The sequence below is a fragment of the Oncorhynchus tshawytscha genome, unplaced genomic scaffold (genome assembly GCF_018296145.1).
Source record: "Oncorhynchus tshawytscha isolate Ot180627B unplaced genomic scaffold, Otsh_v2.0 Un_contig_2462_pilon_pilon, whole genome shotgun sequence".
NCBI lineage: Eukaryota > Metazoa > Chordata > Actinopteri > Salmoniformes > Salmonidae > Oncorhynchus > Oncorhynchus tshawytscha.
Window position 1 is genome coordinate 76,525 of NW_024609503.1, and position 14,739 is coordinate 91,263.

At 45.9% G+C, this 14,739-nt stretch overlaps 1 protein-coding gene and 1 long non-coding RNA gene across 2 annotated transcripts; both read right to left on the reverse strand.

Annotated features, from left to right (window-relative positions):
• Nucleotides 1–1,020: 1,020 nt before the first annotated feature.
• On the reverse strand, nt 1,021–13,232 carry aspdh (aspartate dehydrogenase domain containing). Its single transcript, XM_042315576.1, has 8 exons — nt 13,133–13,232; nt 10,811–10,870; nt 9,697–9,841; nt 9,533–9,617; nt 8,601–8,750; nt 5,454–5,677; nt 1,265–1,404; nt 1,021–1,157 (listed from the first exon to the last, which is right to left on the reverse strand). The coding sequence occupies exons 1-8, from the start codon at nt 13,164–13,166 to the stop codon at nt 1,120–1,122; spliced, it is 876 nt and encodes a 291-aa protein (XP_042171510.1). The 5' UTR covers nt 13,167–13,232; the 3' UTR covers nt 1,021–1,119.
• On the reverse strand, nt 3,670–4,219 carry LOC121844980. Its single transcript, XR_006082254.1, has 3 exons — nt 4,152–4,219; nt 3,973–4,098; nt 3,670–3,708 (listed from the first exon to the last, which is right to left on the reverse strand). It is a non-coding gene; the product is annotated as an uncharacterized LOC121844980 (long non-coding RNA).
• Nucleotides 13,233–14,739: the final 1,507 nt, after the last annotated feature.

A 14,739-nucleotide genomic window follows, 5' to 3' on the forward strand; every position in this document is an offset into this window, starting at 1 on the left:
TAGGATGAAGGTGCAACATTTGATTCCCCAGAATTGTAGATGCAGACTTGAAGGTTTTTGTCATCCTGATACAGTCACACCATATTATATGAAGCAAGCCCATCTTTGTCAAGCCTGATACAGTCACACCATATTATATGAAGCAAGCCCATCTTTGTCAATCCTGATAGTCATACCATATTATATGAAGCAAGCCCATCTTTGTCAAGCCTGATACAGTCACACCATATTATATGAAGCAAGCCCATCTTTGTCAAGCCTGATACAGTCACATCATATATGAAGCAAGCCCATCTTTGTCAAGCCTGATACAGTCACATCATATTATATGAAGCAAGCCCATCTTTGTCAATCCTGATAGTCACACCATATTATATGAAGCAAGCCCATCTTTGTCAAGCCTGATACAGTCACACCATATTATATGAAGCAAGCCCATCTTTGTCAAGCCTGATACAGTCACACCATATTATATGAAGCAAGCCCATCTTTGTACATCCTGATACAGTCACACCATATTATATGAAGCAAGCCCATCTTTCTACATCCTGATACAGTCACACCATATTATATGAAGCAAGCTGAACTTTGCTCACACATGATCAGTAACTACAGACACAGCCACTGCAGACTGTTCAGTACCATAGTGTTGTGTAGTGTGTGTTTCAGTACCATAGTGTTGTGTAGTGTGTGTTTCAGTACCGTAGTGTTGTGTAGTGTGTGTTTCAGTACCGTAGTGTTGTGTAGTGTGTGTTTCAGTACCGTAGTGTTGTGTAGTGTGTGTTTCAGTACCGTAATGTTGTGTAGTGTGTGTTTCAGTACCGTAGTGTTGTGTAGTGTGTGTTTCAGTACCGTAATGTTGTGTAGTGTGTGTTTCAGTACCGTAGTGTTGTGTAGTGTGTGTTTCAGTACCGTAGTGTTGTGTAGTGTGTGTTTCAGTACCGTAATGTTGTGTAGTGTGTGTTTCAGTACCATAGTGTTGTGTAGTGTGTGTTTCAGTACCGTAGTGTGTGTAGTGTGTGTTTCAGTACCGTAATGTTGTGTAGTGTGTGTTTCAGTACCATAGTGTTGTGAGTGTGTTGTTGGTAGAGGGAATTGTCTTCTGAAATCCCTCCCTCTTCAGCACAAGTAAACCCGGCCTCTATGTCCCTTACACACTGAGAGAAGAAAAGGAGAGGATGGACCGTTAGACAACACAACCCTTCATGTTCTCACACTGATTCAAGTGAGAGACATACACACGCCCTTCTACAGCAGAACCCACCCAGTAAGCTGCTCCAGAAGGAGTTGTAGGTGGCACTCCCAGTTACAGCTCCAAGTTTGGCTGGGTTCCTCCTCACTGTATGCACTGAGAAGCCATTGGCACCAGTAACCTCCACCTCCACCACATGGTAATCACTTAGTCTAGGAGATGGAGAGAAGCTGTTGGCACCAGTAACCTCCACCTCCACCACATGGTAATCACTTAGTCTAGGAGATGGAGAGAAGCCATTGGCACCAGTAACCTCCACCTCCACCACATGGTAATCACTTAGTCTAGGAGATGGAGAGAAGCCATTGGCACCAGTAACCTCCACCTCCACCACATGGTAATCACTTAGTCTAGGAGATGGAGAGAAGCCATTGGCACCAGTAACCTCCACCTCCACCACATGGTAATCACTTAGTCTAGGAGATGGAGAGAAGCCATTGGCACCAGAACCTCCACCTCCACCACATGGTAATCACTTAGTCTAGGAGATGGAGTTTGGAATGGACTGAGAAGCCATTGGCACCAGTAACCTCCACCTCCACCACATGGTAATCACTTAGTCTAGGAGATGGAGAGAAGCCATTGGCACCAGTAAACCTCCACCACATGGTAATCACTTAGTCTAGGAGATGGAGAGAAGCCATTGGCACCAGTAACCTCCACCTCCACCACATGGTAATCACTTAGTCTAGGAGATGGAGAGAAGCCATTGGCACCAGTAACCTCCACCTCCACCACATGGTAATCACTTAGTCTAGGAGATGGAGAGAAGCCATTGGCACCAGTAACCTCCACCTCCACCACATGGTAATCACTTAGTCTAGGAGATGGAGAGAAGCCATTGGCACCAGTAACCTCCACCTCCACATGGTAATCACTTAGTCTAGGAGATGGAGAGAAGCCATTGGCACCAGTAACCTCCACCTCCACCACATGGTAATCACTTAGTCTAGGAGATGGAGAGAAGCCATTGGCACCAGTAACCTCCACCTCCACCACATGGTAATCACTTAGTCTAGGAGAGGGAGAGAAGCCATTGGCACCAGTAACCTCCACCTCCACCACATGGTAATCACTTAGTCTAGGAGATGGAGAGAAGCCATTGGCACCAGTAACCTCCACCTCCACCACATGGTAATCACTTAGTCTAGGAGATGGAGAGAAGCCATTGGCACCAGTAACCTCCACCCTCCACCAGATGGTAATCACTTAGTCTAGGAGATGGAGAGAAGCCATTGGCACCAGTAACCTCCACCACATGGTAATCACTTAGTCTAGGAGATGGAGAGAAGCCATTGGCACCAGTAACCTCCGCCACATGGTAATCACTTAGTCTAGGAGATGGAGAGAAGCCATTGGCACCAGTAACCTCCACCTCCACCACATGGTAATCACTTAGTCTAGGAGATGGAGAGAAGCCATTGGCACCAGTAACCTCCACCTCCACCACATGGTAATCACTTAGTCTAGGAGATGGAGAGAAGCCATTGGCACCAGTAACCTCCACCTCCACCACATGGTAATCACTTAGTCTAGGAGATGGAGAGAAGCCATTGGCACCAGTAACCTCCACCACATGGTAATCACTTAGTCTAGGAGATGGAGAGAAGCCATTGGCACCAGTAACCTCCACCACATGGTAATCACTTAGTCTAGGAGATGGAGAGAAGCCATTGGCACCAGTAACCTCCACCTCCACCACATGGTAATCACTTAGTCTAGGAGATGGAGAGAAGCCATTGGCACCAGTAACCTCCACCACATGGTAATCACTTAGTCTAGGAGATGGAGAGAAGCCATTGGCACCAGTAACCTCCACCACATGGTAATCACTTAGTCTAGGAGATGGAGAGAAGCCATTGGCACCAGTAACCTCCGCCACATGGTAATCACTTAGTCTAGGAGATGGAGAGAAGCCATTGGCACCAGTAACCTCCACCTCCACCACATGGTAATCACTTAGTCTAGGAGATGGAGAGAAGCCATTGGCACCAGTAACCTCCACCACATGGTAATCACTTAGTCTAGGAGATGGAGAGAAGCCATTGGCACCAGTAACCTCCACCTCCACCACATGGTAATCACTTAGTCTAGGAGATGGAGAGAAGCCATTGGCACCAGTAACCTCCACCTCCACCACATGGTAATCACTTAGTCTAGGAGATGGAGAGAAGCCATTGGCACCAGTAACCTCCACCTCCACCACATGGTAATCACTTAGTCTAGGAGATGGAGAGAAGCCATTGGCACCAGTAACCTCCACCTCCACCACATGGTAATCACTTAGTCTAGGAGATGGAGAGAAGCCATTGGCACCAGTAACCTCCACCTCCACCACATGGTAATCACTTAGTCTAGGAGATGGAGAGAAGCCATTGGCACCAGTAAACCTCCACCACATGGTAATCACTTAGTCTAGGAGATGGAGAGAAGCCATTGGCACCAGTAACCTCCACCTCCACCACATGGTAATCACTTAGTCTAGGAGATGGAGAGAAGCCATTGGCACCAGTAAACCTCCACCACATGGTAATCACTTAGTCTAGGAGATGGGTAACCTCCACCTCCACCACATGGTAATCACTTAGTCTAGGAGATGGGCCAGAGAAGCCATTGGCACCAGTAACCTCCAGTAACCTCCACCACATGGTAATCACTTAGTCTAGGAGATGGAGGAAGCCATTGGCACCAGTAACCTCCATTGGCACTTAGTCAGTAACCTCCACCACATGGTAATCACTTAGTCTAGGAGATGGAGAGAAGCCATTGGCACCAGTAACCTCCACCTCCACCACATGGTAATCACTTAGTCTAGGAGAGGGAGAGAAGCCATTGGCACCAGTAACCTCCACCACATGGTAATCACTTAGTCTGGAGAGAAGCCATTGGCACCAGTAACCTCCACCACATGGTAATCACTTAGTCTAGGAGATGGAGAGAAGCCATTGGCACCAGTAACCTCCACCTCCACCACATGGTAATCACTTAGTCTAGGAGATGGAGAGAAGCCATTGGCACCAGTAACCTCCACCACATGGTAATCACTTAGTCTAGGAGAGGGAGAGAAGCCATTGGCACCAGTAACCTCCACCACATGGTAATCACTTAGTCTAGGAGATGGAGAGAAGCCATTGGCACCAGTAACCTCCACCTCCACCACATGGTAATCACTTAGTCTAGGAGATGGAGAGAAGCCATTGGCACCAGTAACCTCCACCTCCACCACATGGTAATCACTTAGTCTAGGAGATGGAGAGAAGCCATTGGCACCAGTAACCTCCACCTACATGGTAATCACTTAGTCCTCCACCACATGGTAATCACTTAGTCTAGGAGAGGGAGAGAAGTCATTGGCATCAGTAACCTTCACCACATGGTAATCACTTAGTCTAGGAGATGGAGAGAAGCCATTGGCACCAGTAACCTCCACCACATGGTAATCACTTAGTCTAGGAGATGGAGAGAAGCCATTGGCACCAGTAACCTCCACCACATGGTAATCACTTAGTCTAGGAGATGGAGAGAAGCCATTGGCACCAGTAACCCCCACCACATGGTAATCACTTAGTCTAGGAGATGGAGAGAAGCCATTGGCACCAGTAACCCCCACCACATGGTAATCACTTAGTCTAGGAGATGGAGAGAAGCCATTGGCATCAGTAACCTCCACCACATGGTAATCACTTAGTCTAGGAGATGGAGAGAAGTCATTGGCATCAGTAACCTTCACCACATGGTAATCACTTAGTCTAGGAGATGGAGAGATGCCATTGGCACCAGTAACCTCCACCACATGGTAATCACTTAGTCTAGGAGATGGAGAGATGCTATTGGCACCAGTAACCTCCACCACATGGTAATCACTTAGTCTAGGAGATGGAGAGAAGCTGTTGTGTGACTATGACATAGTAGGCCAATGCCTTTGCCCTTGTTAGCAAGACTAAGTTTCCTCTAAGTTTTGTACACTTGACTCAGTGCCAACCTTTCTAAAGAAAATATGCTGTGTAGAAGTTTGGGGGTGAATTAAGTTCTTGCACAGCTGTGCTTCAGAGAGCAGGGGTTCCTTAATTGAAATGTATTTTGTAACACTAGGGGCAGAACAAGCCCACCTCCTTGCTTGTTCTGCCCATAGTGTTACAGTGATTCCCATTGTAAAAGAGCACTCTGAACTATCTTGGGTTATTTAAGAAGCTTTGCTTACGCCGTATCCGACACAATCTCCCCCTGGACGCCGGCGAAACCCAGGGTCCCCGCTGCGATGGCCGCTGCCGCCATGGTGTTGACGTTGTTAGGGGCGACGGGACAGAGCTCTGCCACGGAGCCACTGAATAAGACCCGCCTCCCCTCATCCTCTGTCCAATCAGACAGCACGTCTCCTGTCAGACGGAAACATGACGGGTGCTTGGACATCCGGATGAACAGTGCCTTCAAGCAAACAACAAGAGGGGCGTGAGATTAGTAAAGAAAGAGGAGAGGAACAGAGGCAGAGGAGGGATTTAGAAAACTTGTGTTTTGTACATCAGTAATACAACAGAAACTCTAAGATTTAAAGGGAATAGAGATCAATAGTAATAGTGTCTTTTTGTAGGAACTAACTCCACCATGGTTCGTTGGACAAAGTCTATGGGGAAATGAATGGCGTTTTTGTAGGGGTTTTGGGAAAATGCAGAAAATAAAGTCTATGTAACAGCATTCTGTCCAGTATAACCATTCTGCATGCTTTATGTAACAGCATTCTGTCTAGTACAACCATTCTGTATGCTCTATGTAACAGCATTCTGTCTAGTACAACCATTCTGTATGCTCTATGTAACAGCATTCTGTCTAGTACAACCATTCTGTATGCTCTATGTAACAGCATTCTGTCTAGTACAACCATTCTGTATGCTCTATGTAACAGCATTCTGTCTAGTACAACCATTCTGTACTATGTAACAGCATTCTGCATGCTCTATGTAACAGCATTCTGTCTAGTACAACCATTCTGTATGTAACAGCATTCTGTCTAGTACAACCATTCTGTATGCTTATGTAACAGCATTCTGTCTAGTACAACCATTCTGTATGCTTTATGTAACAGCATTCTGTCTAGTACAACCATTCTGTATGCTCTATGTAACAGCATTCTGTCTAGTACAACCATTCTGTATGCTTTATGTAACAGCATTCTGTCCAGTACAACCATTCTGTATGCTTTATGTAACAGCATTCTGTCTAGTACAACCATTCTGTATGCTCTATGTAACAGCATTTATAACCATTCTGTATGCTTTATGTAACAGCATTCTGTCTATAACCATTCTGTATGCTTTATGTAACAGCATTCTGTCCAGTATAACCATTCTGCATGCAGTACAACCATTCTGCATGCTTTAACAGCATTCTGTCTAGTACAACCATTCTGTATGCTTTATGTAACAGCATTCTGTCCAGTACAACCATTCTCTATGTAACAGCATTCTGCATGCTTTATGTAACAGCATTCTGTCTAGTACAACCATTCTGTATGCTTTATGTAACAGCATTCTGTCCAGTATAACCATTCTGCATGCTTTATGTAACAGCATTCTGTCCAGTACAACCATTCTGTATGCTCTATGTAACAGCATTCTGTCTAGTACAACCATTCTGTATGCTCTATGTAACAGCATTCTGTCTAGTACAACCATTCTGTATGCTCTATGTATGCTTTATGTAACAGCATTCTGTCCAGTATAACCATTCTTCATGCTTTATGTAACAGCATTCTGTCTAACAGCATTCTGTCTAGTACAACCATTCATGCTTTATGTAACAGCATTCTGTCTAGTGTCTAGTACAAATTCCATTCATTATGCTTTATGTAACAGCATTCTGTCTAGTACAACCATTCTGTATGCTTTATGTAACAGCATTCTGTCTAGTACAACCATTCTGTATGCTTTATGTAACAGCATTCTGCATTCTGTCAGCAGTCTAGTACAACCATTCTGTATGCTTTATGTAACAGCATTCTGTCTAGTACAACCATTCTGTATTCTGCATGCTTTATGTAACAGCATTCTGTCTAGTACAACCATTCTGTATGCTTTATGTAACAGCATTCTGTCAGTACAACCATTCTCATGCTGCATGCTTTATGTAACAGCATTCTGTCTAGTATAACCATTTCTGCTTTATGTAACAGCATTCTAACCATTCTGTATGCTCTATGTAACAGCATTCTGTCAGTACAACCATTCTGTAATGTAACAGCATTCTGTCCAGCATTCTTATGTAACAGCATTCTGTCCAGTACAACCATTCTGTATGTAACAGCATTCTGTACAACCATTCTGTATGCTTTATGTACAACCATTCTGTATGCTTTATGTAACAGCATTCTGTCTAGTACAACCATTCTGTATTCCAGTACAACCATTCTGTATGCTCTATGTAACAGCATTCTGTCCAGTACAACCATATGCTTATGTAACAGCATTCTGTCAGCATTCTGTCCAGTGCATTCTGTATGCTTTATGTAACAGCATTCTGTCTAGTACAACCATTCTGTATGCTTTATGTAACAGCATTCTGTCTAGTACAACCATTCTGTATGCTTTATGTAACAGCATTCTGTCCAGTACAACCATTCTGTATGCTTTATGTAACAGCATTCTGTCCAGTACAACCATTCTGTATGCTTTATGTAACAGCATTCTGCATGCTTTATGTAACAGCATTCTGTCTAGTACAACCATTCTGCATGCTTTATGTAACAGCATTCTGTCCAGTACAACCATTCTGTATGTAACAGCATTCTGTCTAGTACAACCATTCTGCATGCTTTATGTAACAGCATTCTGTCAGTACAACCATTCTTTATGTAACAGCATTCTGTCTAGTACAACCATTCTGTATGCTTTATGTAACAGCATTCTGTCCAGTACAACCATTCTGTATGTAACAGCATTCTGTCTAGTACAACCATTCTGCATGCTTTATGTAACAGCATTCTGTCCAGTACAACCATTCTGTATGTAACAGCATTCTGTCCAGTACAACCATTCTGTATGCTTTATGTAACAGCATTCTGTCTAGTACAACCATTCTGTATGTAACAGCATTCTGTCTAGTACAACCATTCTGCATGCTCTACTCTGACATTTCAGAAGATTAGAAATAGAGAACAATGACCTTCTTCACCTTCAATAACAATCTGAAATGAATCTCATATTGATGAGGTCTACACATTCTCTTCTACTAACGCTTATATATTAACTTAACTATCTACATAACGTAACCAACTTAACTATTAACTATGCTATCCCTTATAAATGAACATATTGTACTTGTTGAGTCCTTTTTCCTCCTCCCTCCTTCCCTGCACCTTTAAAGATCCACTATCATTGAGTCTCAGGATATCCTGGCCTCCCCACAATGCACCACTGGGGACATATAGGGTCCTCCCATGATGCTCTGCAGCCTGGCGCAGTTCCTGGTTCAGTTGTGGGTCTGAGAGGGCTGAAGGTGAGCCCACCTAAAACAGAGGCAGACAGAGAGGGAGGGAGGGTGTAGTAGTTACTTCATTTCTGGTGCACAGGGTAACAGTTGACTTTAAAAGAAAGAAATTAGACCAGAATCTTTTCAAGGACTACCTCCGTACTGTAACTTGTGTTTCAGATTGGTGTGTGAGGGAAATCCTCCTTGTATCCTGTTGTCATTAGCATATACTGTTAGTATTTATTTATATAGGCAGGTTATGCCAGCTGTTTTGCCAGGTTATCCATGCTAGCTAAAGAATGTTCAATAAGAGATAATGCTCTAAGGTGTTCATTTAGATGTTTTTAGAAACAGAGAGAGATCTTACTAGAAAATAGAAACAGAGAGAGAGAGAGAGAGAGAGAGGGATCTTACTAGAAAGAGAGAGAGAGAGAGAGAGAGGGATCTTACTAGAAAATAGAAAGAGAGAGAGAGAGAGAGAGAGAGAGAGAGAGAGGGATCTTACTAGAAAATAGAAAGAGAGAGAGAGAGAGAGGGATCTTACTAGAAAATAGAAACAGAGAGAGAGAGAGATCTTACTAGAAAATAGAAAGAGAGAGAGAGAGGGATCTTACTAGAAAATAGAAAGAAGAGAGAGAGAGAGAGAGGGATCTTACTAGAAAATAGAAAGAGAGAGAGAGAGGGATCTTACTAGAAAATAGAAACTAGAAAATAGAAACAGAGAGAGAGAGAGAGAGAGAGAGAGAGAGAGAGAGAGAGAGAGAGAGGGATCTTACTAGAAAATAGAAACAGAGAGAGAGAGAGAGAGCGAGATCTTACCAGAAAATGGGCCTTAGAGAGGAATTGGACTCCAAAGTCTTTTACAATTTTGGGATGACACACCTCCACAATCACATCAGCACCCCTAGAACACACACACACACGTTACTTGTGCACATGACATAACACACATTACAGTGTGTGTGTGTGACGTGGCTCTCTACCTGTCTGTAAAGTCTGGGAGGTTGTGTAGAATGAGCTCCTCAGCCACTGATTCCCTGAGTTTGTCAGTGTTTCTGTTCCACACAAAGACCAGTGTCAGGCCCACCTGGGCCCCTTCTCTCTGGAGCCGCTCCACAAGGTACTGCCCTGGAAGTTCAACACGTTCACCTTGAATGGGCAGCGTTTACACAGGCAGAACAATTCTGATATGTTGTCCACTTACTGGCAAAGAGCTGATCTGATTGGTCAAAAGACCAATTGGTGAAAGGAATATCAGAATTGGGCTGGCTGTGTAATCACAGGATGTTTGGTGGCACCTTAATCGGGGAGAACAGTCATGTGGTAATGACGAGCGATATTAGTGGATTGGTAACAAGCATATAAAACATGGTATCCAGGTGTTCGATGCCATTCCGTTTGCTCCGTTCTGGCCATTATTATGTAGTATTGAGTACTACATACAGTAGTAGGCAATACAAACTGAAAACCATGAATACAACAAAAGGCCTATCATAAATATACAATCAACATTATGAATACCAGTAGGTACAGATGTAGGATCTACATTTGATCACCCTGTTGCAGGACAACTTGTAGTGTATTTCAGTTTTAAAAAGTCTTCTGAAGTTTGTCATTTCCACTCTGAAATTTCAGACTTGATTTTCCCTAACAAAAAAATATCCTTTAATAATAATCCACATAATAATACACATTTCCTGTTGCTGCAGGATTATTTTCCTGCTGTAACAAACTGGCTCAAATTAAGATCCTACATCTGTAGATAAAAGGTCAAACAGAACATGAACCTGGTGAACTCTCTGCCCAATCAGTACATTAGTTGATCAATTAACAATCAGACAGAGAAGAAACCCAGCAGTACTTAGGCCCTCGAGAGCCTGTAAATGAATGGGACCTACTGACACAGACTGACCACAGCAATCAACCCAGGGACTGCAGCTGAAAATTAGCCAGCTGGCTAAAACTGGCACTTTTATAGTAATGTAGATGAATGTGCATCTTCCCTGTAAAACCACATTTAATAAATGAATCCATTCCACAGTGAGAACATATGAGATGTGGTGAGGAGGGAGGAAGACAGGTGAATACGGCACTGACCTAAATGTCCATATCCCACAACTCCAATTCTCATCACTGGCAACATGTCAGTCATGGTTCCTGGTGAGAAAGAAGACAAGTATATGAGTTGATAATTCCCACTGCCAGTGGAGCTCTCCTTCTCTCATGACCTCACACCTCCCTCCACCCACCTCCCCATGACCTCACACCTCACTCCACCCACCTCCCCATGACCTCACACCTCACTCCACCCATCTCCCCATGACCTCACACCTCACCCCACCCACCTCCCCATGACCTCACACCTCACTCCACCCACCTCCCCATGACCTCACACCTCACCCCACCCACCTCCCCATGACCTCACACCTCACTCCACCCACCTCCCCATGTCCTCACACCTCACTCCACCCACCTCCCCATGGTGCCAGAGAGACTGGCTCTCTCCTTCTCTCATGACCTCACACCTCACCCCACCCACCTCCCCATGGTGCCAGAGAGACTGGCTCTCTCCTTCTCTCATGACCTCACACCTCGCTCCACCCACCTCCCCATGGTGCCAGAGAGACTGGCTCTCTCCTTCTCTCATGATCTCACACCTCTCCCCCACCCACCTCCCCATGACCTCACACCTCACTCCACCCACCTCCCCATGACCTCACACCTCACCCCACCCACCTCCCCATGGTGCCAGAGAGACTGGCTCTCTCCTTCTCTCATGACTTCACACCTGACCCCACCCACCTCCCCATGGTGCCAGAGAGACTGGCTCTCTCCTTCTCTCATGACCTCACACCTCACTCCACCCACCTCCCCATGGTGCCAGAGAGACTGGCTCTCTCCTTCTCTCATGATCTCACACCTCACCCCATGGTGCCCAACTCCCCATGACCTCACACCTCACTCCACCCACCTCCCCATGACCTCACACCTCATGATCTCACCCACCCACCTCCCCATGGTGCCAGAGAGACTGGCTCTCTCCTTCTCTCATGACCTCACCTCCTGACCCCACCCACCTCCCCATGGTGCCAGAGAGACTGGCTCTCTCCTTCTCTCATGACCTCACACCTCACTCCACCCACCTCCCCATGGTGCCAGAGAGACTGGCTCTCTCCTTCTCTCATGACCTCCCCCACCCACCTCCCCATGGTGCCAGAGAGACTGGCTCTCTCCTTCTCTCATGACCTCACACCTCACTCCACCCACCTCCCCATGGTGCCAGAGAGACTGGCTCTCTCCTTCTCTCATGATCTCACACCTCACTCCACCCACCTCCCCATGGTGCCAGAGAGACTGGCTCTCTCCTTCTCTCATGATCTCACCTCCCCACTTCCTCCACCCACCTCCCCATGGTGCCAGAGAGACTGGCTCTCTCCTTCTCTCATGACCTCCCCCACCCACCTCCCCATGGTGCCAGAGAGACTGGCCTCTCCTTCCTCATGACCTCACACCTCACCCCACCCACCTCCCCATGGTGCCAGAGAGACTGGCTCTCTCCTTCTCTCATGATCTCACACCTCACCCCCACCCACCTCCCCATGGTGCCAGAGAGACTGGCTCTCTCCTTCTCTCATGACCTCACACCTCACTCCACCCACCTCCCCATGGTGCCAGAGAGACTGGCTCTCTCCTTCTCTCATGATCTCACACCTCACTCCACCCACCTCCCCATGGTGCCAGAGAGACTGGCTCTCTCCTTCTCTCATGACCTCACACCTCACTCCACCCACCTCCCCATGGTGCCAGAGAGACTGGCTCTCTCCTTCTCTCATGACCTCACACCTCACCCCACCCACCTCCCCATGGTGCCAGAGAGACTGGCTCTCTCCTTCTCTCATGACCTCACACCTCACTCCACCCACCTCCCCATGGTGCCAGAGAGACTGGCTCTCTCCTTCTCTCATGATCTCACACCTCACTCCACCCACCTCCCCATGGTGCCAGAGAGACTGGCTCTCTCCTTCTCTCATGACCTCACACCTCACCCCACCCACCTCCCCATGGTGCCAGAGAGACGGGCTCTTCAAACTATCCATGACCCCTCTGACCCGGCCAATGATTGATTGCCAGGGTTCAGGTTGTTAGGAGGCTAGACACCTGAACATCCTCACTTCCTTTCCAGGTCAGAGACTCACTATAGATTTATACAGCCCTTCCTTCTCTCATTGGGCCATCAGCTATTGTATTATTGTTTCTATTCTCTCTCTCTCTCTCTCTCTCTCTCTCTCTCTCTCTCTCTCTCTCTCTCTCTCTCTCTCTCAGCTCTTCATCTTTTCAAGGCCTTCTCTTAGTACCTAGACCCTATCTACTCTGGTGGTCCTCAAAACTCTCCTTTTAACAACGTTTACTGCTACTCACCGGTGAATTCCTCTCCCTGCTCTCTTTCTCTCATTCTCTCCAAACCTTCTCCTTCGCAATCTACATTCCAACTGACACCCCTTCTCAGAGGATTGTGGGAAAGGTAGGGGTCAAAGTCTGACTCTGAGAGAATATGTTAATTATTAGTCCCTGTATCAGTGAAATTGTTGTGGGTTTTGTTTTTGAACCCACACATTTTCACAAAGTTTAGCAGCCGTGAAAGGAAGAGCTGGCAGTGAAAGGAAACTACCTGAACAAGTCATAGATTATGGACAAACCAAATGATAACTATACTGCCGTTATCTGACTGATAATATATTTGATGGATTTTATCTATATTTTGATCAACACAATTTCTGTTGGTCTTGTAATGGACACAGCAAAGCCTATGAGCTGTGCCACACACGGAAGTGATTACAACTGAATGTGGGACAATGTAATGTACACAGTACAATGTACACAGTAGCCTAAGTCACATGCTGCCTCCAGTGGCAACACAGTGGTAGAAGCATCAAATGAATACCATTACAACATTGTCTGTGTGTGGCGTCATACCTGCATCCTGCTAGTTAATGACCTATTCTGCCCTTAGATCACCTGACCCGACAGGCCAGTTGACCCTCTTGGTGGTAGGGTTCTGGGTTCACTATCAGTTCATAGAACTAGGGTTAGAACCCTTAGTGTTGGTATGACTGAATGTATCTACTGCCACTGTGTGGACAAACTAAGTATTGCTGGTGACTGTTGCTTACAGTGGTGGATAGACACACTTTAAGTAGAGTGAGTCGCTCTATTCCTCAAAATGTATCACATACCAACTAATACTTGTCTTTATTTACAACCTTGAGGCAGGTTTGAGAATGGTTTTGATGAGATGCTGATAGAGATTGTATATTGTACAGGGATTGTTGTAGGACTGTCCCCAAGGTAATAGCCATGCTATCTGACATTGGCTACTGACACAAGTCCTTATTCTGCATGTCAGAGGGACATATTTGTAGCTTGGTCCCAGATCTGTTTGGACTTTTGACTACTAAATTCCATTAGGAATTGGCAGTAGAGCCGAGACAGACTGGCACCCATGCTAGCATATTTGTTCTACATAATATATATTTTCTAAATATCTGAACGTTCCACAGCGTTGTGTCCTACTGAACACAGCCAGGTTCAGAGTCATGTGTCCTACTGAACACAGCCTGGTTCAGAGTCATGTGTCCTACTGAACACAGCCTGGTTCAGAGTCATGTGTCCTACTGAACACAGCCTGGTTCAGAGTCATGTGTCCTACTGAACACAGCCAGGTTCAGAGTCATGTGTCCTACTGAACACAGCCAGGTTCAGAGCCATGTGTCCTACTGAACACAGCCTGGTTCAGAGTCATGTGTCCTACTGAACACAGCCTGGTTCAGAGCCATGTGTCCTACTGAACACAGCCTGGTTCAGAGTCATGTGTCCTACTGAACACAGCCTGGTTCAGAGTCATGTGTCCTACTGAACACAGCCTGGTTCAGAGTCATGTGTCCTACTGAACACAGCCAGGTTCAGAGTCATGTGTCCTACTGAACACAGCCAGGTTCAGAGTCATGTGTCCTACTGAACACAGCCTG